The sequence below is a fragment of the Xiphophorus couchianus genome, chromosome 5, assembly GCF_001444195.1.
Source record: "Xiphophorus couchianus chromosome 5, X_couchianus-1.0, whole genome shotgun sequence".
In the NCBI taxonomy this organism is placed as follows: Eukaryota; Metazoa; Chordata; class Actinopteri; order Cyprinodontiformes; family Poeciliidae; genus Xiphophorus; species Xiphophorus couchianus.
Window position 1 is genome coordinate 30,667,547 of NC_040232.1, and position 27,658 is coordinate 30,695,204.

Sequence of the window (27,658 nt, forward strand, 5' to 3'; positions counted from 1 at the left end):
CGTTGTAACTAAAGGGTACCAAGAGTTTAAGTAGGACTGCATGTTTTGTCTTTTTTTCCCTTCTTTCCTCAAGCGTCCCAGTTTCTTTAAATACAACCAGGCCAAGTTTCTGATATTACATTAGTTCCAGTAAACTAGAGGATAGAAAAGTGACCCAATCTTTTCCCAAACAACAAGAAAACTGAGTCTACTGAATGGAAAAATAAATCAATGAAAGAATGCATTTATCGAAGTGTGTATCATCTACTTGTTTATGTTACGGTTAAAATATTCAAAGACATTTTAGAAACTTTAAGATTGAATATGTTAAGTAGCTAATTAAGGGAAATGGACACAAAAAAGACAAAGCTGCTTAACATTGCAATTTTCAAAACGCAAATCTAATAAGATGCAAAAGGACAAAACAAACACCACTTAAGAGGAAGTGTGAGCATGGAGGAAGATCTAAATTGCTCAAGATACCAAGTGTACTTAGTGACTCAGACTAAAGTTATGGCAATTTGACTTAACAGATGACCAGTCACAGTGCAACCATTCAACAAACGCCGAGACCGCTGGACTGTTCAGTTGTTTAAGAAACGTGACAGTCAGAAAACCAGAAGAGGGAAGAGGGGAAAAACAAGAGGGATATAATAAAGTCCAAAAATCAATCATTTAATTTGAAACCGATTAGAAAAACACATTAGAAAAGAATGAGTGCTCATAAAGAAAAAATAAAATAAAAAATAAAAAAATACAGGTACTTAAAAGCATAAAACGCACATAATGTTGAGTTTTCCATTGAAGAAAAATGCCTACAGAAAGTGTGTTTTGCACATTCATGTGTTTGTATTGGCTGTTGTTTTTAGGCCAGTATTACCACCAAAAACAGAAGCAGACAGGCTCAAATATAACCAGCCAGCAGAAGAAGAAGCAGAAAGACAGAACTAAGAAATATTTGTGAGAAGATAAACCACAGACAGAAAACTGAGGAAGTCTTTCGCTATGATAAGTAAATATAAAATACTAAATAACTGCCAAGCTCTTATAAATCTGTTCCAATTCGGATTTGCTGCCTTTCCGGAATAAAGTAAAGAAATTTTCACCACTCTCCACGAGTATTGATTCCCACTGCAGCTGCATTGCTGTAGTGGGAAGTGTAATGGACTCAATTCTATTGTCAGAGTGTGCAAAATTGCAATTGCAAAGGATGGATTGGAAGCAATATTTCATAGGATATCGTCTTATTTGGTAATATTTTGGTTAACAATTGTCATACCAGTGATTCTCTTAATACTGCCTCTCACGCATATATTGGAAACAAAAGAACTAAACATAAAGAATGAATTTCCCTCAACGCATCAGTGCTGATGATGAATTAAGCGAATGAGAAAGAAACAACTCATTTAAAGCGTTTCACAAAACTTAACCGAAGGTGCCAAAAGGTGTGGCTGGCACAACGTTAAATGAAGGATACTTGTATACAGAAAGTTGTGTATTTAGGCCCTCATAATATCTTGACATTTGTCCTTTTAACATTTGCACTATAACTTTTAACAGTTGAAAGATTTTCATATAAAATGCATTTCACCAAGATTGCCATTTACCAAATCAGCTTCTACAAAAAGACTGTTTTAGACATTCTGAATTTGAACGTTCTATAAAATCCATCAACAATCATATCATGCTTCAGCACGTTATCCACAAATTAATCAGTCTAACTTTAAATCGCTCGGGAAAAAATCTGTTCTTAGCTAAAATATCAGCTAAAAACCAGGACCGTCCACATCATTGACAGAAGACAAAACAAAACGAAGACTTAATTCCTTGAAGCAGCGGAGGGATATCACACCACTCAACTGTATTAATGATGCCAGCAGGTTTGCGCGGATAAGAAAAAGTCAACACTCACCACTAATGTCGTGACAAGCAGGAGATACAATAAGTCGCTTTCATAAAGCACCTGTTTGTTTCAACAGAAAACAGAAGTAGATGTGCTGTATTCTCTCTCTCTCAAAGTTCCTCTCGTAAAATTAATGACCCTCCTGCAAACGTTTTAAACCCCCACGGGCAGGACGCGTGTCTCCGCCGAGGGTGGGAGGAATGCCGCGGATCCTGCTCCACCTGTCTGGCTACCTGCTGTTTCCTGCGCAGGTGAGACTGCTGCTGATGACACGTGAAACCGCTCACGGACACAGACACCGCGACGTTCCTCTATCAAACGCCAGGTTTAGCTGCAACGTGACGGCAGTTACCTGCGGGCTTAGCGAGGGAGTCCAGGTGAGACCGCAGCCGCAGTGGAGACTCCCGGTTTACAGCGAGAAGGTCCGCAAGACCGACAGGACTCATTGTCCATTAGCCAGGTGTGGAAGCGATACTGGTTTCTCCTTCACCTGTCTGCCGGATGTAAATGAGCTCGATCACGTGTCCCCCCCCTCCCAGCCAATCAGAGTCAGTTTGCCTTTTTTTTAATCGTGGGTTTGTATGTTTTTTTTTTCCTTCTCATTTTTGTGAATTTGTTTTTTTAACGCAACCCTCAAAATATTATTTGACTAGTCATTTATTTCACTATCATGTAAATAAATTTGCTACATATAGAGTGAAGTATTCCATATGGAAACCCGTTTCATTCAAAATTGAATAAATAAATGCAGTTTTGAATTATTAAGGACATTCAATAAATTGTACTCAAAATTAAACAAAATGGATTTTTAATATATTGAAATAAAGACATGACTAATTAAACAAATACTGAAATAAATAAAAAAAAGAATCAAGGAAAAATGTTCTTGAAAAACATTTTTACTTTATTCCGTGATAGGAGAAAACAAAACAACTCTATTTATTTCATGGAACATTTATTATTAATTTGTTGATACAGTATTTATTTATTGAATAAATTTGGAATAAAACAGCTCTTTATAATCACAAGCATTTCATTCAGTTCATTTTTTTAAATACAGAAATGTCACCCCACTAAATGACTTCGGCATAGTTTTTTTTGTTTTGTCTTTCTCTTGACAATACCCTTAGCATCTCTATGACGTGTAGGTTTTGAGAGTTGGTTGGCCGACGCATTCCCAGTAACACAGCAGTCTTTAACCAAACGGTGGTAATTTGATATGGTGGGCAGCTGCCATGTCGAAAATAAAATCAGCTATAAAGTTAGTCAGTATGGGAAGCATGAGATGCTCTAAAGTTGCCTATTAGGCCTCTACACTGACTTTGGACTGGATGAAACAAAGTGGAGCAAATCTGGAAGATAACATGGCTCCCAAAATCTTCAATCAATCAATCAATCAATCAAATTTTATTTGTATAGCACATTTCAGCAGCAAAGCATTTCAAAGTGCTTTACATCATATCAAACACAGAAACACAATGCAAGATAGAATCAATAATCAAAACAAAGCATTAAGTCAAGTTCCATCAATAAATTTGTAATTGATTACATTTCAAAGAAAATCCTAAACAGGTCGGTTTTTAGTCGAGATTTAAAAGAAGTCAGTGTTTCAGCTGTTTTACAATTTTCTGGAAGTTTGTTCCAAATTTGTGGTGCATAGATGCTGAAAGCTGCTTCTCCTCGTTTGGTTCTGGTTCTGGGGATGCAGAGCAGAACCAGAACCGGAAGACCTGAGAGGTCTGGAAGGTTAATACAACAACAGCAGATCTTTAATGTATTGTGGTGCTAAGCCGTTCAGTGATTTATAAACTAACAACAGTATTTTAAAGTCTATTCTTTGAGCTACAGGGAGCCAGTGGAGGGACTTTAAAACTGGTGTTATGTGCTCTATCTTCCTGGTTTTAGTGAGAACGCGAGCAGCAGCATTCTGGATCAGCTGCAGCTGTTTGATTGATTTGTTGGACAGACCTGTGAAGACGCTGTTGCAATAATCAATACGACTGAAGATGAACTTATGGATGAGTTTCTCTAGATCTGGCTGAGACATTAGTCCTTTAATCCTGGAAATGTTCTTCAGGTGATAGAAGGCCGACTTTGTGACTGTCTTTATGTGGCTCTGGAGGTTCAGGTCAGAGTCCATCACTACTCCCACGTTTCGGGCCTGATCGCTGGTTTTCAGTTGTAATAACTGAAGCTGTGCATTGACTCTAGATCTATAACTCTAGATCGTTCCTCTTTAGGTCCAAAAATAATAACTTCAGTCATCAATCAGTTTGGATTCTGTTAGAGATGCACTATTGCCAATTATTCACCATCACAGTTTCACTGAATCCCATATACATATTGCAGAGAACTGCAAATTGTCCTAATTGATTGTTTTATCATTATGGAATCAGGCCCTCCATGGTTTTAATATATTTGGTGACATTTGTTTAGTGTGGCATGAAAAAGTTTCAAAGGTAAAATCATTAAGAACTTTTTTTTTTACATTTGCTAAGCTGCAGTACATTGAGTACATGTTGTCTATAAACCAAAACCAGACAGACATTAACACTTTTTGTGTATTTATAACAAGTCGTATTGCTACTTGTTGTAAATACAAGTTGTTGTATTCAGTATTTATGATGCATATTACATGTTTTTTAATGTCCTTCAGCTTCTGATTTTGTGAGGAACATGGAAGCTGTAGCTCATGTCCTGGATATATGTGTCTGCGTGTGTGTGGGTTTGCGTGTGGAGCACTGAATCCATCCAAGTTCACACCTTGTGAATCTCCACTAAACACTTGAATGGTCTTCATTTCAGAGCTGTAGTTTTCCCTGTTACTTTCGCACTCTTTTCTACCTCACTTGTTTTCCTTTCACTTAGACTTTAGATCAGGGGTGTCAAACTCCAGTCCTCGTGGGCTGCAGACCTACAGTTTTTAGATGTGCCACAGGTACAAACCACTGGAATGAAATGGCTTAATTACTTCCTCCTTGTGTAGATCAGTTCTCCCAGTCTTGATAATGATCTAATTATTCTATTCCGGTGGTGCAGCAGAGGCACATCTAAAAGTAGCAGGACTGCGGCCCTCGAGGACTGGAGTTTGAGACCCCTGCTTTAGATGAACATGCAATCTGCTTTCAACCATCTGCTTTGTGAAGATATTTTATGGCTTCCCTCCTTGTGGAGAGTGCCAAGACAAACAAGGCTTCCCCCCTCAATTGTGTAGGAAAGAAATGGTCATATAAGATCACAATTCTCAACAGTTTCTATGGTTTTAGTCCAATTTTCTCAATGAGCCAACTAATGACTAAGAAACAAATGCTTTAACAAAATAACAGAATACATTTGTTTCCAGTGTATCTACATATTAAAATAATTTTCTTTGTAAAATTGTATTACTATTTTAAAGTAAACAAAAGTTTAATAAATATCCTAATTTATTGAGACGTGTCTGTATTTGAGAAGTGCTCAAGCCACCAGTCACCCTGCTTTTTGCGAGGAGCCGGGTTTAATAATTAGAGGCAAAAGTCCCTGAGTTCACGCCTTGTTTGCCTCCCGACATGCCTTCCCCGCTGCTCAAACAAACCTGTGCGCATAACTGTAGTAATGTGTTTTTTAACAAGAGAATCCTCATATGCCCTGGAAAACATGCAGAACAAGGGCTAACAAAAAGCTTCCCAGCTAAGAAACAAAACAAAAACTATTGAAGGAGAGAAAAAATGAGAAGACAATCCTCACATTATTGTTGAAAAAATGATGCTCATGTGACAACTTCCTTCTGTCTTCATTTCTTTCTTGCTTGCTTTCTTTCTTTCTTTTCTTCATTCTCTGTTTCTTTCTTCTTTTTTATTTTTTTTGCCATGTTACACATTTCATTACAAAGCCCACGGTTGGCTCCCTCAGGGACAAAGGGCGCCATCTTGAGCTAGACAGCAGTAAGTGACTGTTACCTCAATCTGAGATAGCTGAAATTTTGAAGTTACTGCACACAATTGCTGGCAATTCTGGGCGGCAATTACTCTGATTTACAACGTTAACATGAAAGAGAAAGTATATTAACGAAGCCATAAATGTGAAGATTTTCAGATAATTACTGAAGACCTGAACTCACCTGACTGATAAGTGTAGAGTAAGAAATTAAGGAAAAGCAAACCCTCAGCCCAGTGCCCAGGCTTGCAGGTTAGAGAAAGTTTATCCACATCAACACAGTATGGAACAGAAAGAAGATATTTCTTAAATACTTTTAATAACGCCAAAAATAAAATCAACAAATTAGTTAAGAAACGTAAGTGAATCAACAGTTTTGCAAAGAAGTGAACAAAATCTACAATCTTGTGAAAATATTTAACAATAATACATTTTTGTTTTTTTTAAACTGGCAAGAGAAAAATAGATTCAACAATTTCTGCAATGAAGCAAACAAAAGAAACGTGCTGCCAAATTATTCATAGCCCCTAAACTGTTTCACTTGTAACATCAAATTATTATCTTAAAATCATATTTAACAGACCAACACAAGTCAGTGAGTGGAGTTTTGAAGTCTAAAGGTGCTGATGAATGGTTTTATAAAAATCTTCTACAAATATGAATTTTATAAATTTCATGTGAAGTTGTGTTCAGCGTTAGATTCTTTGTAAAACCTGCTAGTCACAGGTTTTCAGTCATGTCACAACCAGCTCTACAAACTGAAAGTTAATTCATTTTTCATTTGACACATTAAACAGATTAGTTATGTTAGTGATAATGACATTTTTTCTGATAACTATGTTTTTTTAACAATTATACAATGAATACTTATAATGACGCTGTACATTTTACAGCATGCTATCTTTATCTTACTTTCTTTTTTATTATTTGTTCAAGCATATGTTTTTCTTTCACTGCTGAAAATGCGCCCTTTGTAACTCCAAAAAGTCCCACCAATAATTTACCCAGAAATTGCATAACAAAGTTTTTGCAACACCAGTTTTTTGTGTATTTTTGCTTGTTTTGTGTCTTTAAACCTGCATGTGTTTATTGATTGACCACCAGCGGCCGGAAAAGAATCGAAAGCTAAAAGAGATTTTAAGGAAAATAAAAACAGCACATTAATAATAGGTACTTTAATGAAAGAAAAAAAAATCACAACTTTATTGCAAGCATTTGTTCCCGTGATTTTGCATTTTACTCGCATTCAGAAGTTAGTGGGACACGCAAAGTCTTTATTGATTTCTTTTTCACTATTTACTTGTAGAGATAATTTTTTTTCAGAACTGAACAATTTCTCAACTGCTGCTGGGAATCTGTGTGTTTCATCTGTTTGTTTACGTATGTGCAGGCAAGAGTTGGACAGATGGGAAGGTGATGGGGGTAAATGTGGGAGGGGATCCCCAACACCGGAGCTCAGAGGATAAAAGGAGCGCTCAGCCGAGGCTCGGTCTACCCTGGCAGCAGATCAGAACCAGACCGGAGGATGAGGAGAGCTCTTCTGCTGCTGCTGGCCTCTCTGGCCTTTGCCTCCCTGGCTGATGGCGCTAACTTGTAAGTACGCCTGAGTGTTTGACAAAAATTCATAAAAAAATAGATAAATAAATAACGCTCAGTTATGCGCTTTTTTGTTTTCTTGAAGATTTGAAGGTTACTGAAAACAGTTAGTATACTTTGTCAAATATTTTCACTTAATTCCTTATTTCTTGTGTGAATATTTTGGAAGTTTATAGCTTGCTAAATGTTTACTGTTAGTTCAGTTTTCTAATATTGAACTGCTGTCCATTAAGCTTCCTAAGTGGTGCCAGACAGCTGCCCTGTGTCTGGCACCACTTGTGTTGCTGCCACACAAGCGCAATTTTGTGCAGTGTTTGCGTGGCCTCAAATTGCTCCAGACACGGCAAACAGAGTCGATCGTCACCATCATAAGCTTCATTGATCCTCTGCTGGATCTTAATCAAGACAATTAATGGCTCATTCATTAAGTATGAAGTCCAGAGTGCAGATCAAAAGTCCCCTGCTGGACAAACAAATCTGAAAAGATTGCACAAAACAGCAACCAAAAAACTCTCAGCAATTTGCAATTTAAAAGGCCTTGAAGCAGGTTTCTGCTGTTTCAGTGTAAGTGGAGCAAAAATATGGAAGCATTTTTTCATTCAGTCCTTTTCTGCCAAAACACAAGAATTTCCCTGAAAGTCCAATATTATACTTTACAATGTTGCATACAAAGGGTACATGCAATCCACTTTTTATTTTATTTTTTTGTTTATTATTCCATTTTGCACTCTACATTTAAGGCAACTTAGAAAGGGTTCAGCTAGAAGTCTCAGTTGTCCAATACATGTTTTGCTTCCTGCAGCACATTTAGCGAAAATTATTGTTTCGCATGAGTGCTAACCAGAGATTGTATCTTTCAAAATAAACAATGTACAATTTGATCTTTCTGCAGCAAAGTGATGTCTGCCCCCAACCTGATGCGAGTGGGAACAACAGAAAGCATCTTTGTGGAATGTCAGGACTGCACTAGCGGGGACATGGTCGTCAGCATCAACGTGATGAACCATCCGGAGAAAAACAAGAAGCTGACTGGGACATCCGTGACCCTCACCAAGGCGAATAACTACCAGGGTTTGGGAAAAGTGACTGTGAGTAAAATACTCAAACGGGTGCTAACATCCCTTGGTGCAAAAGCAGGCTTTTCATAAAAGGCTTCTGTTGCAGGTCCTGAAGCAAAGCATCTGTCTTTTGATTCTGATTTCAGATGCCAGTAGGAGAATTCAGAAAGGATCCCACCGCAAAACAATATGTTTACGTGCAAGCTCAGTTTGAGGGCCGATTGTTGGAAAAGGTTGTCCTGGTGTCCTTCCAGTCTGGGTACATCTTCATACAGACGGACAAGACGCTCTATACGCCCAACAGCAAAGGTGAGTGCAAAGCAAAACAGGAGCAAATTTCCGATATGCTTGGGGTATTAAAATTAAGCTTTACAACCTTACAATGAAATACATTACAATGAAAGCAGATTAAAAACAGTTGTTTTTTTTTTTACTTTGGATGACCATTATCCAAATGGTTTTACATTTGAATAAGACTTTTAATAGCAATCTTAATTCCAACATAAAAATAAAACATTTCAATTGTTTCTAGAAAGATGTTTATAGCATCTAAAAGCCTAAAATAGTTTTGAATTGTGAAATACATAAAAAATTATATCTCTGGAGATAGTTTTTTTTCTCCCTCCCTGCTAATAAAGCAAGAATGGAAACAACATCAGAAGTTCAAACTGAAAACCAATCAATCAATTCAATCATCATTGAATGAAATAAAAGAAAGGAAACAAAAACAAAATGGCTCACAATGATAGCCCAAGGGTCCTTGTTTTATTTTACAAATTACAAAGTAAAACCAGAAATATTTAGAGATGATCATTTTTATTGCCTGCTGTGAAAATGTCTGTAACATATTTGATCAAGTATTGGACATGACTTGAAATGTAAAGGGTCTGGAGAAGTAAAAAGGACTTTCTTCTCTCCATGTCAGTTTATTACAGGCTGTTTGCCTTGACGCCTCAGATGGAGCCTGTGGAAAGAAACGATCAGAACCAAGTCGATGCCTCTGTCGACATTGAAATTGTGGTATTGTGTTCCCTCATTCAAATCCCATTAGTGACTCAATTTCACATTTGAATCATGCTGCCCCCTGGTGGTGAAAAGTGGGAGATGCACAAATAAGCTAAGATCATTTGTTGAACCCACTCTATGGAAGTAAATATGTGTCTCCAACATTGGTGTCCTGGTGGCACATATTTACTTACAGACCAGTCAGTCAATGAGTGAATGGTTGACTTTTAAAAGCAGTTTTTCTTTTTTTTTTTGGTTAGACGCCTGAGGACATCATCATCCCTCTTGACCCAGTTGCTCTTGCTGGTGGCATGTTCTCTGGAGATTACCAGCTTGCTGACATTGTCAGGTATTCCATTTTGAAGACTAAAACTTGTTTTAAGTAACTGAATGACATTCATATGCCATATTTAACTAAATAATTACTGTTAAATAGTCAAGATCTATACGAATTTTATTTACACACAAAAAGGAAATAAGGTTTTTGGTTCAGGAAACGCATTGAAACATTTTGTTATAATGCTTTGGATTTTTGCTAACAAACTGAACACAATCTCTCTTTTTTTGCTATTATTTTTATGGCTAAAAGTGAATAATATGTTAATTTTACCTGGCTTCCTTTGTACATTTTTCTGGATAAAAATAAGCTGTGGAGCAAATAATGGAATTTTCATTTTATTCGAGTTCAATAATTGATAAGTAATTTTAGTGTTCATATTTCATTCTTCTCAACTGATTGCTGTAAATCATGTGTGTGTGTGTGTGTGTGTTCCTCAGCCCCGGACTGTGGCAGGTGGTGGCAAAGTTCAAGAGCAACCCACAGCAGAAATATAACGCTACGTTTGAGGTCAAAGAATATGGTAAATACGATGTTTTCACATATGTAAATTTGTAATTAACTAAGTTTTCATCTGGTAGAAAAATATTTTCAAAAATGTTTTCCTCTGGCAGTGCTTCCCAGTTTCGAGGTAAAGCTGCAGCCTGTGGTCCCTTTCTTCTATGTGGACAGTCCAGAACTTGTCGTCAACATCAAAGCTACGTACGTGAAAGATTTTCATTAGTTCAAAAATGAAATAAATAGGGTTGTTATTATATTATTGTTTTGTTCTTACAGTATGGCTTTAAGAGTGACTTTTTTATGCGTAGGTATTTGTTTGGAAAGGAGGTTCATGGGAGTGCCTTTGTGGTTTTTGGCGTAATGGAAGACAAGGACAAAAAAAGCCTCCCACACTCTCTCACACGAGTCGAGGTGAGCTCTCTTCTTTTTCAGTTCTTCATTAAATATACATTTCATGCAAGCAAAAAGCCAGGCAGAACTTAACCTGGGTCTCTTGGATCACAGGTTACAAATGGAGAAGCTCAGGTCAGACTGAAACGGGATCAGATCACTCAAACTTTCCCGAATATTAACGCTCTTGTGGGAAAAGCCATCTTTGTGTCAGCCAGTGTGCTGACAGACAGCGGTGAGTAACAGCGACTGCGTTTTTTCATGTTAGGCAGTTTTGATCTTGAGTAATGCTCATTGGCTAAAAAAAGTTTTCAAGTCAACTTCATTTCAAAAAGGAGAAGCAAACTCTGATTTGATCATTTCATATATATTTAAAGATGTTTATCTTGATCTGATGAGATGAAGAATCGTGCATGTTTCTCAGATCAAAGGAAGATTTTTATCATTTGGTTGTCTTTTATTTGATAAAGCAATAGGAAATGAAGCAGCACTATTCTGTCCATTTATTTGTTTTTTTGGGGTTTTTTTTATCTAGGCAGTGAAATGGTGGAAGCAGAGTTCAGAGGCATCCAGATCGTCACGTCACCCTACAAAATCATTTTCACAAGAACCCCCAAATTTTTCAAACCAGGAATGTCCTTCGATGTTGCGGTATAGAACCAAATGTTTTCTGCTTTTACTGTCAAAATGTTATCAACTAATAACCCTAAACTTTAGAAAATGACCCCTGAATAGTAACTTATCTTAAGTAAGAGGCATTTTTAACACTGCACCCTTATTACTATACTATACTATACTATTCAAATTGTAATATGTTCTTCACGATGAATTAATCTAATGATGTACGATTTTTCATGAAACGTGATGTGATATTCAGAAACTGATGCATTTTCCTACGTTGAATGGCAGGTTGAAGTGGTAAATCCTGATGACAGTCCAGCAGAAGGTATCCCAGTGGTGATCACTCCTGGAAATGTGAGGGGGTCCACAGCATCAAATGGGATGGCAAGGCTTACCATCAATACAGCAGCAACGGATTCTAGACTCAGAATCATGGTAAGCAGCAGCCTAGTGAAAATTCAGATGTCAAGAAATTGCTGAAAGAATAAAAATAATGCTAGAACTGCAAGCAGTTATCATGGGATCCTCACCCGACCCAGCACACCTCCCCACATGCAAAACATAATATAAATAAATACATAATGGGAAACTACATTAAATGGCGATGGTAACACTTCTGTGAGTAAAACAATGTAACATTTCAGTTCAAAGCCAATCCAACTGCTACAAGCTAAAACTGCCAATCAGAGAGAAAGTACAAAACAATACAGTATGAGGCAATGTAATACAATTCAATTTATTGTTGACTACAGAAGGTTTAACTAACCAAGAGAACCAACAAAACTGGAATGTAAATTTTAGAAAATGATAATGCCCCGATTTTTAATCTTGAAAAGCATGTGTTTCTTTGGACTGCAGGCAAAAACAGAAAAACCTGATCTTACACCCGACAGACAAGCATCAGCTGAGATGGATGCTTTACCTTATACCACCAATAGCAAGACTTACATCCACATAGGTAAGTCATACTCCAGAATCACAACAGTGCCCACAGTCATGAAAGAACCGGTAAACTATGGAGAAGAACTGTGAATGTTATCAGCATGATGTGTTAGGCCTTAACACTTTTGGGAACTTTCCAATGCAGGCATAGACACCGCCGAGGTGAAAGTAGGAGACAACCTGAAAATAAACCTCAACCTCAATAAACCACCACAGGAAAAGGACATCACATACCTGGTGAGGGATGATTTACACCTCTCTTAGTTCGTCAGTATACGTTGGATTTCTATTAATGTGTTTTTCTGTCAACCCTAGGTCTTAAGCAGAGGCCAGCTGCTGAAATCTGATCGCTACAGAACAAGAGGCCAAGCTCTAATTTCCCTAATTCTTCCCATCACCAAAGAGATGTTGCCCTCATTCCGCATCATAGCCTACTACCACTCAACCGATAATGAAGTGGTGTCGGACTCTGTTTGGGTGGATGTGAAAGACTCGTGCATGGGCTCGGTAAGACCACCGACTCTGTGAGTCAAACCTGGGCAAACCCTTGGTATGTAGATGTTTGGAAATATTTTGTCTTATTTCCTTCCCATGTAGTTGACCTTGGAATCAAAGAGACCGCTTCCATCCTATGAGCCTCGCAAGATGTTCACTCTGAAAGTCACAGGAGATCCAGGGGCCACAGTGGGACTCGTCGCAGTTGACAAAGGCGTCTACGTTCTGAACAACAAGCACCGTCTCACCCAGAAAAAGGTACATCTCACAGTATCTGAAAATCTAGAAATTGACTGTGTATGTCTGGTTTTCTTTAACCATAAGCCTGGTTGGTTCACTTCTCTACCCTGCAGGTGTGGGACGAGGTAGAGCATCATGACATAGGCTGCACACCAGGTGGTGGGAGCAACAGTATGAACGTGTTCTTTGATGCTGGGCTGGTGTTTGAGTCGAGCACCGCTTCAGGAACTGCCTACAGACAAGGTGACTTAATTTCAACCAATTTGAATGAAGTTAAATTTGATTCCGTTTAAGAATAAAACAGATATACAAAGTGCAGCTGCCTTAAACTATACAGTGTCAGGCATGTTTATAGACACACATGGTAAAGATTTGTGAAAGAGCTTGAAATATATCAATTTTTTATTGCAGAAGCACAGTCTCGCTAAAATGAAAAAGTCAACCTCTAATTAATTTCCAGTTAGAACTTAGTAAAACCTTTCAGTACATTTATTCAGTAAGCATTACCAGAGCTGCATTTAAATATTACTAATATAATATTGTTACATCCATTGACAACTTAATAGGTGGCTTACTCCTTCGTATTCTACTTGGACATAAGGGCCTTTTCAGGTTTCATCAAGGCTAAATGTAGTTTTTTATTATATAACCAATTAATGTCCTGTCAATGTCTTTGAAATATATGTTTTTATTGCATATATATGTATATGTAGGTCTTGTAAAGATGTGGTTTGTGTTCTGTTTCAGAAAAGGGCTGCAAGGCAAGCGCCAAACGGAAAAGAGCCACAACTATCATGGAAGTTAGAACTACGCTACGTAAGAAACAGTTTTTAGCCAATCAATAACGAAATATTGCTGTCATGAATTGGTGTGGATGAGTGGTGAGGCAGACGCGATGGAACCAGGTTAGATGAATAATGGTGGTTTAATGATGAAAAAAGCCAACACAGAGTCCAAAACCAGGCAGCACTGCAGAGCGGAGACCAGGGCTCAACACAGGTAGCACTAGCTATACGAATGGACATGAGGACAGAGACAGCACGCACAGACTACTAACGACTAGGACGCAACAGAGACGCAGAGACACAGGTGACATCAAATACACAGGAGGAAATCAGGGAACGAGACACACCTGGGAAACAATCAAGGGGAAGACAGGACAACAGGAGACTCAGGGACACAGAAAACTCTAAATAAACACAGAGAAAAATACAGATCCTAGCAATTGTGTCATTTATTAAGCTGCCACAGTGTTATGTCTTTCCAAGTTAGATTTATTTGTTCAAACTGCCCTGTTTTTACATGTATGCTGCCTTTTTTAACACATAGCCTTTCTTTGTTTTTCACAGTGAGTCAGTTTAATAGTGAGCTGGAGAGAGACTGTTGTTTGGACGGCATGAAGGAAGTCCCACTTTCATACACCTGCGAGGAGCGCAAGGCGTACATTGTGGATGGTCAAGCCTGTGCTGATGCCTTCCTGCAGTGTTGTACTACGATGAATACGCAGCTGTCTGAAAAGAGAGAGGAAAACTTCATATTAGCTCGCAGTAAGAACTGGGAACCAATTGGTGGGGAACAGTACTCTTTCTTTCCTAAAAGAAACATTAATGATCCCATGTGCAACAACACTTTAGGTGAGTCCGATGACAGCTACTTGGACAGCAATGAAATTGTTTCTCGAACCAAGTTCCCCGAAAGTTGGCTGTGGATAGATATCCAGCTTCCTCGTTGCCCTGCCAATGCCCAAAACTGGTGAGCCATTTGAAACTTGTACAGATCTAGTATTCTATAAAAGGACAATTTGGTAACAATTTTATATGCTCAACCTTGATATCTCCTTCCACCGTTCTGTGTTTTAGTCAGGCCATGTCTGTGGAGAGAAATGTTCCTCTGCAAGACTCAATCACGACCTGGGAGTTCACCGGCGTCAGTCTGTCTCGAACACTTGGTGAGGCTTCTGCAGCTCAACTTTAGAATTTTCCCAATATCTACATTTCTGCTCGCTTTTGGTGTCTCACATTTTTATTTGTTTCGTCTGTAAGGTATCTGTGTGGGCAAGCCATTGGAAGTTATTGTCCGTAAGGAATTTTTCATTGATCTCCGGCTGCCTTATTCTGCCGTCCGAGGGGAGCAGCTTGAAATTAAAGCGATCCTTCATAACTACAGCCCAGAAGAAATAACCGTAAGTTAGAGTTTACAAATTTGGGGCTGGGTCAGGCCAAAATTATTTGTTTGATGGTCTGGTCGGGCTTCTTTAATAAGCCTGCAATACATACGGCACAGACAAAACCATTCAAGAAATAATAATCTTCTTATTGTAGTCTAAATAGAGGAGTCGATTCTCTGTTTAGGCGAAAAAGAAACTAAGGATCAGAGGTTCATTAGATCACAAATTCACTCTGCACAGTAACTGTGCATGTGGCCCCACCCTGCTCCGCTCCTATCAGTCACACATCCCAGATGATTTGCACTTGACTCACTGGTCACGAGGCTCACAATCGAACTGGAAATATTAAAAACAAAAACTATAAATGACAAAAATTATATTGCTTACTCAAATGATGGTCTAAAAATGAAAGCAGTTGAATTTACTTAGGGCTCAGGTCTATAATTCATGTTAATTAGTCGGGTCAGATGGGTTGGGCCCAGCTAAATTTTTTAAACCTGATCTAACTCTGCTGTAAATCATAAAAAGACAACAAAAATTTTATTCAATTCTTATGAGAATGAAGCGTGTCTATGAAATATTGCACAACAAAGCTTGTCTTTAATTACCAAATAAGAACTTTAGCATTATTAACAACAGATCTATGCATAAGTGTATATAAATGTAGCCAGCACAACGCAGAAAGGATCCAGCTACATAGACAAAAAAATTTCAGTTTTATAGACAAATGGAAGTTAGAAATCTTTTATGCACGCTAACTCTATATTAGATATAAGCTTTTTAGTTAATTACATTTCATTGCTTTTCTCCATCTTTATCCTGTCCTCAAGGTTCGTGTGGAACTGATTGAGGAAGAGAGCGTGTGCAGCGTAGCCTCCAAGCGTGGGAAGCACCGGCAGGAGGTCAGAGTTGGACGCGAAACTACACGATCTGTACCATTCATCATTATTCCAATGAAGGAAGGACAGCGTAGCATCGAGGTCAAGGCAGCTGTCAAGGACTCATCCCTTAATGACGGAGTTATGAAGATGCTGCGCGTTGTGGTAAGAGAGGCAAAGAGTCTTTCACAGTTAACAGGGTACATCCCAGCCTGGTCACCATTCTCATTTGGACCAAAAGAAGTAAATCTATTAGCATTTGTGTTGGACAGCAAGGGGACACAAGGGTAAACTGAGAAACCCCAACTCTAACTCTCTCTCTTTCTCTGTTTCTCTCTGTCTCTCTCTCTTGCTCTCTCTGTCTCTCTCTCTCAAAAACCTGGAGACTTTGCCATTATGCTGCTGGCACATAACAACAACTCATAGGTGGAAGTGAGCGCGCTGCCCAACACAAATAATGATCCGGCCAGAACGCGGTGCGCTAAATAATAAAACATAATTTTACAAATCTTCGAGGCAGATAAATTTTCCTCGAGGAATTTTAATAATCAAGGTACTCGAATCGTTACAGCCCTACTCTAAAACCAAATACTTATCTGTTCAATATTTATGTGTGTGTGTTTTTTTTTCTTGTTTTGCTTTGACCTACCAGGACTGTTCAATACATTTCTGTTTCTAATATTTGTTCTATCTTTTCCCAGCCTGAAGGCGTTCTGGTTAAAACTGCCCAGATTGTAGCTCTAGATCCAGCTAAAAAAGGCCAGGGTATGCTCACACATTAGCAATCCTTTAACATTTTCACTGATGTATAGTGGGAATATGTTTCCTAACTGATTCCATGTACTTCTCTACTTTCAGGTGGAGCACAAGTGGAAACCATGAACAGCAATATTCCCAGGAAAGATTTGGTTCCAAACGCACCAACCAGCACACAAGTTTCTGTGACTGGTGAGTTTCTGTGACTGTTACACACCCACATGAATTATACAGACACAGCTGCTAGAAAATTGACTATTCTATGTCAATTTACCGATTTTATTTTGTGTGTACAGGCAGAGAACAGGTTTCTGGACTTGTAGAGAATGCCATTAGTGGCAGATCCATGGGTACTCTGATCTACCAGCCCTCAGGCTGCGGAGAGCAGAACATGATCCACATGACTTTGCCAGTCATTGCAACCACATATTTGGACAAAACCAATCAGTGGGAGGCTGTTGGTTTGAACAGACGTAATGAGGCTATTCAGCACATAAAAACTGGTAAGATCATTTAAATGTAAACAGAAATGGATTTAACATATTAAAATGTGTGCTCTTTTGATTGTTGACTAAATAAATGTGAGGGTATTTGTGAATAAAGTAACAATTTACTATCTGTTTAGGATACAACAACGAGCTAGCGTATCGTAAAGGCGATGGCTCATTTGCTGTGTGGGCTAGTCATGGAAGTAGCACCTGGTAAGGCATTCAAGGATCAATTGTATATTTTGGAGACAATACCTCGCTTCTCAGTATTTATTCTATATGCAGCTTGAATAACTAAACTATTCATTTTTTCTTCCCCACAAGGCTGACAGCTTATGTGACCAAGGTGTTTTCTTTAGCTTACAACTTGATAGCAGTGCAAAATGATCACATCTGTGGTGCTGTGAAGTATCTGATCCTCAACGCTCAGCAACCTGATGGCATGTTTAGAGAAGTTGGAAATGTACACCATGGAGAGATGCAGGTTAGTACACCACTACATACACTATATATAAATGTACACAATAAGTACAGTACATTTGTGTTAGATATTTTTTGCTTCTTGGTAAAAAAAAAAATCTCCCCGATCATCCTGGAAGGAGTTGATTTCTGTTGCTGCCGTCCCACAGCAGTGTGTGACCAAACTGGTGGCAAGCATGAGAAAGAGGTGCCAGGCTGTTGGATACATTTCTCTCGAGCTTGACTGAGGCCATTGTTAGTTTAAAGAATCGATTGTTCAATATTCTAACCTATGTCTTGCTTTTTTGTTGGTTTTTTCTGTTGTTGTTTTGTTTTCTTTTTTTGTTTTTAATTAATCATCCTATTCAAGAAAATTAATCATCATATTATGAAGCTTTGTTACAAAAAATAAATTCAAATTCCTTTAGTTCATGTGATAAGTTAATTTCCTCCATTAAAATTTTCTGAAACTTATGATCCTCATCTAAAACAAAACCCCTTGTTTTCTTCCTTGGACTATTGACGAGGAGGGACTATTTTACCTGACATGTTGGTGTTTGCTTTTGTGCTTGTTCAGGGCGATGTGCTTGGCGGAGACTCAGATGCCTCCATGACGGCCTTCTGCCTGATTGCCATGCAGGAAACGCGCCCAATATGCGGAGCAACTGTAAATGTGAGTACCTCGACCTTGTCAAAAGAATTCTTGTGAGAAATCAACTCTGTGACGTTAGTGGGGGTTTATGCTTTCACACTGATGTTCCCAACAAACCATTACATTCCCATGTTCTCCTTTTCATTTACCTAGAGTCTTCCATCCAGCATAGAAAAAGCAGTCACCTACCTTGAGAGACGTCTCCCCAACCTCGCCAACCCTTATGCCGTCGCCATTACATCATACGCCCTGGCCAATGAAAACAAACTTAACCGGGAAATCCTCTACAAGTTTGCTTCTCCTGGTATTTGCACTACACATCTTATGGAAATTGCAGTTTATAAGCTGTGTCAGAAATATTTTATATTTTTACAAAACACAAGTTTCTCTTTTTTAGAGTTAAACCACTGGCCTGTACCGGGAAAAAAGACATTCACACAAGAGGCGACAGCTTATGCTCTCTTGGCTCTGGTCAAAGCTCTGGTGAGAAACTGTTCCATAAATATAGAGCCATTGTTATTTGTTCATTGTGACTTTGAAAGACAAAGTTTCGAACGTCTGTTGAAGAAATTCACAGGTTTGTTTTAACATCTTTTTTTGTTCCTTCTAGTTGTTTGTGCAGAGTTTCTTATCACTTGGTGGACTCAATTTACAGGTTTCAGGCTGTAAATGCTTTAGGGGAAGTAATGCTAAATATATAGCACGCTCAAAAGTGAATTTCTGCCATTTAAAACTTAAAATCAAAAGGTTTTTACAATTTGGGGCAAACACTTCATACAGATATGTTCAGGACTGTAGAGTGAGGGAGCTGTTTGTTGAGCTGAATAAGCAGAGATATGCTGTTTGAAATAGTTGAAGGGAAAGAGGCTGATCTGAGCGTTAGCACTAATGTGTATATGTGAGGCTAACGCATGTGTGGGTATGGATGTATGGATGCATATATTTAGGCATGTATAAACCCATATAAAATAGAAAATTAATTAACTTATGCTTTTTAATTTAATTTAATAATGAGGGTCCATCTGAAAATATGGTATGAGTTTATGGGGTAGGACTTCATAAGTTCTTACTTCTTCCTACTCCTTTTTGAGCATGAAGAGGTTATTGTGGTACAAAAGTACGTGTCTTTTGCATTCCATGTTCATTTGTGTGTTTTTATGCCTTTATCACGTTCTAAATAAATAAAAAATATATATATTAAATAAATTTAGCACAACCTTCTTTGTGAGTTCAGTGCATGAATTTAGAAAATAACCCGGGGAGAGAGGGCATTGAAATTATGTGCAGAATTGTTCTGATTGTTGGCGGACAGAATATAAGTACAAGTACTACACATACATTAGCAGGCTCAAATCATCTCCTTTTCTTTCACTATAGCGCTTTGAAGAAGCACGGCCTATTGTTAGATGGTTTAACCAACAACAGTTTGTGGGTGGAGGCTACGGATCAACACAGGTAACTTTAAACTTCTGGAAATATCACTCTCCCTAGTTAAACTGGAGTTTTTCTTAATTCTTCTGTCATTTGTAATTTTTCTTTCTTCCCAGGCCACTATTATCGTGTACCAGGCCGTATCTGAGTACTGGACCAAAGCTAAAGAACCAGAATACGACCTAAATGTTGACATCTTGTTGCCGGGCAGATCAAACCCTGACAAGTTCAACTTTAACAGAGAAAATCAGTTCACCACAAGAACATCTAAAGTGAGATCAGAACCTCCTTTTTTTTAAACCTTCACAACACTTTGAGGTTTTTTTTGTGATTTGCTATTTCCTAAATTACAAATTCAAATTTTGACAGCTTAATGACATCAACCAAAATGTGAAAGTTACTGCCACAGGAACGGGAGAAGCAACAGTGAAAGTAAGTAACTTTTTTTAAAACTCCAGATGTTTTTTTTTAGCAGTATAAAAACTGTGGACCATAAGACTAAGTTGGAAAACTTTCAGACACAACAGATTAACTCTGTCATTCGGATGCATTAAGACTCTGATGCATTTGTTGCTTTAAAAAATATCTATTAGCAATAATGACAAATTATGAAGACTTTCTTTTTAAAATAGGTTTTATATCAAATTGGTTGTCATATAGATAAATAGGGAACATTTTTACAAAACAATGTTTAGCTTAGGAAGTTTTGGTGACATGCACATTTGTCTGAAAAGTAATTGTTTTTTATGTTTTACATATATATATATATATATATATATATATATATATAATTTGTATTTCATTCATGATTACATATATAAAAACACATTAGAGTGCTTGATGTGAAAAATTTTAACTCGTAATTTTCAAAAAGATATGGGCACATAATTTCAAGTGCTCATGAATTGCTAGATGCTGTTCACAGTTTAGAAACAGAAACGCATCTAAAAAGTAAGCTTTCATTTAATTCATTCAGATTAAGGTTGGATTACAGATTTTCACAGATTTTTTCTTTTAGCTGAAACATGAAGAGGACATTGTGTGGTCTAAATGAAACAAATGTACACAGTTTAATGTTGGCCAGGCAAAATCTATATTTTCTACTAGGAATTGTGGATAACCTAAAACATGATTGTAGGTCAAATGAATTCTATAAAATAGTTACATTTTTCATCAAGTTTTTTTGTGTGCATAAAGTCCAAAATTTGGACAAATAATATCTTGTTGTAACATCACAACACATTAATCCTACATGTTCTTGATGTTACAGATGGTTTCGCTTTATTATGCCATTCCTAAAGAAAAGGAAAGTGACTGCAAGAAGTTTAATCTCTCTGTGCATCTAATCCCAGGTAATTTGGTATTCATTTGTTCTGTTTTTGTTATTCTCCGTTCATGTGATTTGTTTAAAAAAAATAAAATGCATACTTTATATGGATTGAATTTGCTTCTTCAGAAAAAGACGCAGGCGATAGCAAGATATACATGCTTAGGATCGATGTTCTGTAAGTACAGTATGCCACACTTCAGCTCGTGTTAAAAAAGTTTCTGTGAATTTATTAAAAGTTGCTCTTAACGTTTTGCACAAAGGTATTTGGACAAGAAAAGTGACGCAAAAATGACCATCCTAGACATCGGCCTGCTCACCGGCTTCACTGTTGACACAAAGGACCTGGACGCGGTAAGAGTTCGAATGAGAAACCCACGGCCGAATCCAGACTTTTAACATACACTGTATAAAACAATGCCACTTTTTTTATTATTTCTCACACTAAAGCAGTCTAAGCTTTTCCTGTTTTAGGTCCGTTTTGGATATCCAAATTATTTCTGTTTGCTAAATGCCAGAATGATGTGAGAATTGTTGTCATGCGTACTCTGAAACATTAACTTTGTTATTCTAAAACCATTTTTTTAAACTAACTTGGGAGTATAAGTTGGGTTACTGTGTTTATAGGAGACTCATTTGTCCCCATGTTTTAACTTCCTGGCTGATGTCTTGAGATGTTGCTTTCAGTTTTTCAACATAAGACTGACATGATACCATCATGAACATGACATAGCACCAGTTATGAACATGACAGAGTCTTCATGAATGTTTATGACTGTTTTCATGAAAAGTGTCATTTGGTAAATAATGGCATTTTTAATTCAAAGTTACACTAAAAGTTGCCTTGAAAGTCCATTAAAATTAGAAATTTCGCATTATTCTGTGAATAATGTCACTTTTAATACAAAGTTCTGCCAAAACTCACATTAAAAGTCCATTAAAAGTTTCAACTTTGCATTAAAAGCGTCATTATTTACAGAATGACACTTCATGACAACAGTCATAACCTTTCATGAAGACTCCTTCATGTTCATAACAGGTGCTATATTATGTTTATGACTGTGCTATGTCTGTCTTATGCACACCCCTTCAATTCAAGCGCTACCAAAAGCTTTAAAAACAATTCTCCAAAAGAAATCTCTCTCATCATTATAGCACGTAGCAAATCTATTGAATTTTGTTCATAACCAAAACAGAAAATGTTTAAGCTGATTTAAGCATATTTTTAACTTATTTTATATTTGAACTACAAATCAGAGTTTGGCATTTTATAATTTATACTTAGGGTTAAAAGATGAATCAGGCCACGTGTTTATTTGTGTGTGCAGTTGTCTAAAGGACGCGCCCGCACCATTGCAAGGTATGAGATGAACACAGTTCTGTCCGAAAGAGGCTCACTCGTCATCTATCTGGACAAGGTAATAATTCAACCTTCTCTCGTTTTGTTTTCTTTACTACATGTTGGTGTTCCTCTCTTATTTTGAAATCTCTCACTAGGTTTCACACACACGACCAGAGGAGATCAGCTTTAGGATCCAACAAAAATTAAAAGTTGGCGTCTTACAACCAGCAGCCGTGTCTGTCTATGAGTACTATGACCGTAAGTTTTTAAAGGGATGGGCTATAGTTTTTTTTTTTTTTATCTTAACCAACTCAGCTGCGCATTTCTTGTAATCTGAGTTTTCCTCTACAAAATTATTTTTCTGACGCTTTAAATTTACATAAATATGCACGTTCCCACTCACCTAACTTGCTGCTGTGTCAGAAAATCTCTATTGTGGGACAATAAAGGATATGTCTACTTTATTCTATTTTATTCTAAGAATAGATTTGTTTTAAATATGTGGGGGTGGGGGGTTGTCTTCTATTTCAGAAACACCGTGTGTGAAATTCTACCATCCGGAGAGGAAAGGAGGACAACTGCTCCGGCTCTGTAGAGATAATGACTGCACCTGTGCAGAAGGTAAGCAAGAATAGTTTGCATGAGGATTGTAGGTAGTGTCATAGCAAAATCGTCCTTTTTCATGTAAAAGCCACACCTTACTGTATCAAATTTTGTTACACATCGACACAAAGCAATGCAAGTTTGTGAAGTGGAAGAAGAAGAGTCAATTAGTTGATTTTAAAATATTTATATCTGAAAAGTGTGGCCGGCATGTGTATTTGGCCCATCCATCCATTTTCTGTTCACCCTTTGTCCCTAATGGGGTCGGGAGGGGTGCTGGTGCCTATCTCCAGCTACGTTCCGGGCGAGAGGCGGGGTTCACCAAGGACACGTCGCCAGTCTGTCGCAGGGCAACTGTATTTGGCCCCCTTTTTTTAATTACCCATAAATAAAAGACACTGTTATTTTTATTCCTATGGTCTATGAAGAAGTCAGACCCAGGATATTAGTGAAGTAATAGCAAAGACCAAACATTATTGATGACAAAAAAGCACTAAGAATGCTGACAGTTAGGTTATGGTTCCTCTGGAGAAGCTGTGCAGATTCGCATCTCACATGGCAGAATCTGTTCTTATGATTATAAGTCATTAACTACCTGACCTTCAATGAAGAATGCAACATAAAAGTCACTGCTGAAAGAAAGCCAAAAGATTCCCATTTTCCGTTTGCCGTAATCCACGTAGGAAACTTAGGAGATATGTTGATGAAGAGGTTCTTGTTAGATGAGAAAAAATGGAAGATTTTGGCCTGTGTGCATGCAAAAATCTTTGTGTGGGAGAAAATTAATGTTGCACATCGTCCTGCACACACCATCTCCACTTTGAAGCTTCAATCTGCAGAAAAGCTTTTCTTTGTCATAGACACAAAATATTGAATATCCCGAGCCTGCTATTGAGGGTTGTCATAATTGTGTAAACCATGTGTAAAATATTTCCACTTTGCAGTTTTTCACTACTTTGTGTTGGTTCATTCCATAAATTTGAATAAAAAGCTTGGACATTTTCACAATCTCCATAGTTTTGCTAGGCACGGTAAATTATTTAATTACATTACTTCTGCTTTATAGATGCCTTCATTTTTATTAGTAGTCCTCTTTAACATGTCACTTGTTCATAGATCTGCAAACATACGTACATGAACAGAATCTCTTTTTGTATCACTTTTTAGAGAACTGCAGTATGCAGAAAAAGGGTCAAATTAGCAACGACGAGCGCACAGTTAAGATCTGCGAGAGCACGGAGACCAGCAAGATAGAGTTTGGTAAGAAACGGCAAGCATGAAAATGTCTAACAAAAGAAAACAGACTTTTTTAGTTAGAGCAATGCAAGATGAAGAGATCTCAAACCTGTACATTGTCTGCCCACAGCGTACAAAGCTAGGGTGGAAAATACTGACTTTGAGGTGGCTACAGACTCGTACATAATGACCATATTGCAAGTTATTAAAGAAGGTGGGTAATGAACTCTTTGAAGAGCTATGACTTTGATTTTTGAGTTGTTTTGTATCAAGTCCTTCAGTGACCTGAAGGTCCTCACTTTTTTTGTCTTCTTGTTCTACACTTTGACCACAGGAAGCACTGATGTTGGTTCTGTTGGTAAGCTGCGCTCATTCTTCAGTTATCAGCACTGCAGAGATGCTTTAAGTCTGGAAAAGGGCAAAACTTACCTCATCATGGGATCATCCAAAGACATTCACAGAGACGACCAGAAGCAAGGGTAAGTTGTTGCTCATGCAAGGGGGTCATTTAAAATCATCACTGCTCATTAAAAGCCAACGTTCTGGTCAGAGAACTAAACATAAGAAATCTCCTGAACGTCATTGGGAAGTTTGAGTTAATAATGTTCAATTTGAAAGGTTTTCTTTAAGGGTTTACTGAGGATACAACTTAAAATTTATAATTTTTGTCAAAAAGAATTACACAACTTTACATGTTATCCCACTCTCATCCTAGAGTGTGTGAACATTGACCCACACTTAGGGACACACAAATGACCCTTAGCATGTTGCAGAGACACCATAAGCTCCTTGTTGCCATTAACGAGCTGGCATGATGTTGCATCTAAATTATTAAATAATATGAAGTTTATTTAGCTTTTGATCTGGATGCAGAAAATATACTTACTTTGACTTTTCATGTGTGTGTGTGTCCCTGCTCCTCTTAGGTACCAGTATGTGCTGGGGGAGAGGACCTGGATCGAGTACTGGCCCTCAGAAGCAGAGTGCCAGACCGATGAACATCGGCCTACCTGCATGGGCATTGAGGAAATGGTCGATCAGTACACCAATTTTGCATGTCAGCAGTAACTGAACTCAAGAAAACAATGGTCATGTGTCCAATAATGTTTTTTTGCCATGATTATAGAGGTTGTCCAGAGTGGGCTGTATAAGAGCTAAAATAAAAATGTATTAATCAAAATCTGATGTTCTCTTTTGTCTCCGAATCTTGACTTTTGATGCTTGCATACAGTACATGTTTTAAATATGTTTTCTCTTTGTCCTTTCACTTAATTTACTCATGTACTTAGTGGTTTATTTATTTGTCTCACGTCTGAAAAATGATGACACATTCTTTAATATTATTAAAATAATAATATTACATTAAAGTAATAAGCAACACAGAACAAACAGGCAAGGCTACAACAGGTGCCACTGTGCGGCCAGTGTTTTGTTTTTCTTTTTCTTCATAAATAAAGGTTGGATCAGTCTACATGCTATAGTTACATGCTAAGAGGACAATAGGAAGAAAAGATAAACAAAGAACAAAATGGAAGAAAGAACAAACAAACAGAATAAAAGAAATAGGACTGGGTTAAATTAGTCAACATGCCAAAAAGAAAGGTGAAAGAGATGAGCTGAACTCCAGAACAACTTCCAATTGCTCCAATTTAACACTTTTAAAGGCAGCATATCAGTAACGTTATATTCTGTACAGGTTCATAATCTGCTGGAACAATTAGAATTTTTGTAAAGTAGTTTTGGAGAAAGCCTTTGTTCAAAATGAAAACAAAAAGATACCTGAATATACAGGTTACACATATATTGGTAATTTTTTTCATAGACATATAGCTATTTTAATAGCTATTACATTGCCGTTACGGTGATATAAAGCAACACAAAACACAAACACCCTAGCTAGCGCTAGATGCCGGCATGCAGACAAGTTAACACAGTTAGCTAGTGTCGTGATTTAAACTCGACGGACCCAAAACGTGTGAGCACACGAACAGGAAATCAGCCAACACAGAACAATCAGAGTTTACTTATTTTATTCTTTTTAGCGCTAAAAAGAAAGAGACGCTTACCCTTACAGGCTTATGTGGATGTCAAGTGTAAAGGCCCGAATCTATACAGCATCTGCTCAAACACGGAAGACACCTTGCTTATATCCTAAAGTCCGCCTCCTGGTCTGCTGGTGTGTTACGTCACTGCCTAGTGGTCAGACGATGAGCTAAAGTTAAGTTTCGTTTCTACAGAAAGTGTCCGTATGAAACAAAAGGCTTTTGTGCAGAATCTTTGTGTCCGTTGTTGAGTGTGCGTGCATGTATGGTGCGTGTCTGGAGTAAACGTCTCAACATACAGTCCTGGGTGTAACAGAGAAAACATGCTATCTAGCTAGCGTTAGCCAACCTGGCGCTGCTACGGTGACGTAACGCAATTTCCATTTGTTGATTTTCTCAAAAAATGTGGTTTGCATTACATGAAAATCTTTGAGATAAACCTGTGAGACACAAAGTGCTGTGAATCCAGAGAATGACCCTCACGGCACTTTACTGTGTTGTAATTCTCAAATGTACCACAACATGGAGCCGTTTCTGCACAGGTGCAGAAAGCTCGACCCCTGCGGCTGCAGAGAGAGAGAATGAGTTGCAGCTGCACACAGCTCAGAACTCTTGCTGATTTTTTATTTTTAAATCAGGGCTCCAGCCCCTCCGCTCCCCCCTTCTGCACGTGCCTGGTACACAGGGACCGCTTCCTGACACACATAAACATTTGTACACAACACATTCACTCTCACTGTTCTCACATTGTTTTGTAAAACCTTTTATTTAAAACCTGTAAAATTAAGATTGTTTTCCCTTTTTTCTGTTATTTTAGACCTAAATTTGCATCTAATATTCACCAAAAAACGTTTTGTCTGACAATTTTTTCAATCTTCAAGCTACAATAATCTGCAACTCGGTGTGAAGAAGTTCTTCAGACGTTAAGGATTTTTGGTTTTCCAGTTCCTCTGAGTTTTTGGTTCATTCTTCACGTTTGCACAACAACAGACACACAAACGTTTCCAAAAAATGGTCAATAAATGCAAAACAATGACAAATTTTGACAGATAATTAAACATTTATGCTTGCCATTAAAATATTTACTTAGCAATTACACTAAATATTGAGTTTACTAACTAATTATTTAGCTCAAAGCTAAATGTTTAGCTTCCTCTGATCTTCTCTAAAGACAGAAAAGGTTTGAGTGTTTGTCCATTTAATGTTTCTAAAGCTTAAGTTATCATTAAAAATGTCTTTAATGAAGAGTTTAACAACGTTTAAAACTAAAAATATGTATTTTCTTTCACTGATAA

General features: G+C 37.7%; 1 protein-coding gene across 2 annotated transcripts; it reads left to right on the forward strand.

Annotated features, from left to right (window-relative positions):
* Positions 1-7,208: 7,208 nt before the first annotated feature.
* c3a.1 (complement C3a, tandem duplicate 1) lies at positions 7,209-25,950 on the forward strand. 2 transcript variants are annotated; one of them, XM_028017614.1, is made up of 43 exons: positions 7,209-7,390; positions 8,286-8,481; positions 8,598-8,760; positions 9,377-9,471; positions 9,717-9,805; positions 10,234-10,316; positions 10,408-10,495; positions 10,603-10,705; positions 10,799-10,919; positions 11,220-11,335; positions 11,594-11,740; positions 12,164-12,263; positions 12,393-12,484; positions 12,563-12,754; positions 12,845-13,000; positions 13,096-13,225; positions 13,730-13,798; positions 14,332-14,529; positions 14,617-14,734; positions 14,842-14,930; positions 15,025-15,164; positions 15,980-16,192; positions 16,729-16,792; positions 16,886-16,975; positions 17,080-17,286; positions 17,409-17,484; positions 17,596-17,755; positions 18,308-18,403; positions 18,536-18,686; positions 18,780-18,865; positions 19,760-19,837; positions 19,930-20,085; positions 20,183-20,245; positions 21,084-21,165; positions 21,270-21,318; positions 21,404-21,494; positions 22,469-22,558; positions 22,638-22,740; positions 23,014-23,103; positions 24,253-24,345; positions 24,452-24,535; positions 24,656-24,800; positions 25,248-25,501. In XM_028017614.1, the coding sequence occupies exons 1-43, from the start codon at positions 7,224-7,226 to the stop codon at positions 25,387-25,389; spliced, it is 5,061 nt and encodes a 1,686-aa protein (XP_027873415.1). In that variant the 5' UTR covers positions 7,209-7,223; the 3' UTR covers positions 25,390-25,501. The 2 variants fall into 2 exon arrangements, with proteins under 2 accessions (XP_027873415.1, XP_027873416.1); XM_028017615.1 differs by lacking the exons at positions 21,404-21,494; positions 22,469-22,558; positions 22,638-22,740; ... (3 more) ...; positions 24,656-24,800; positions 25,248-25,501 and adding an exon at positions 25,938-25,950 and having other exon boundaries at positions 21,270-21,348.
* Positions 25,951-27,658: the final 1,708 nt, after the last annotated feature.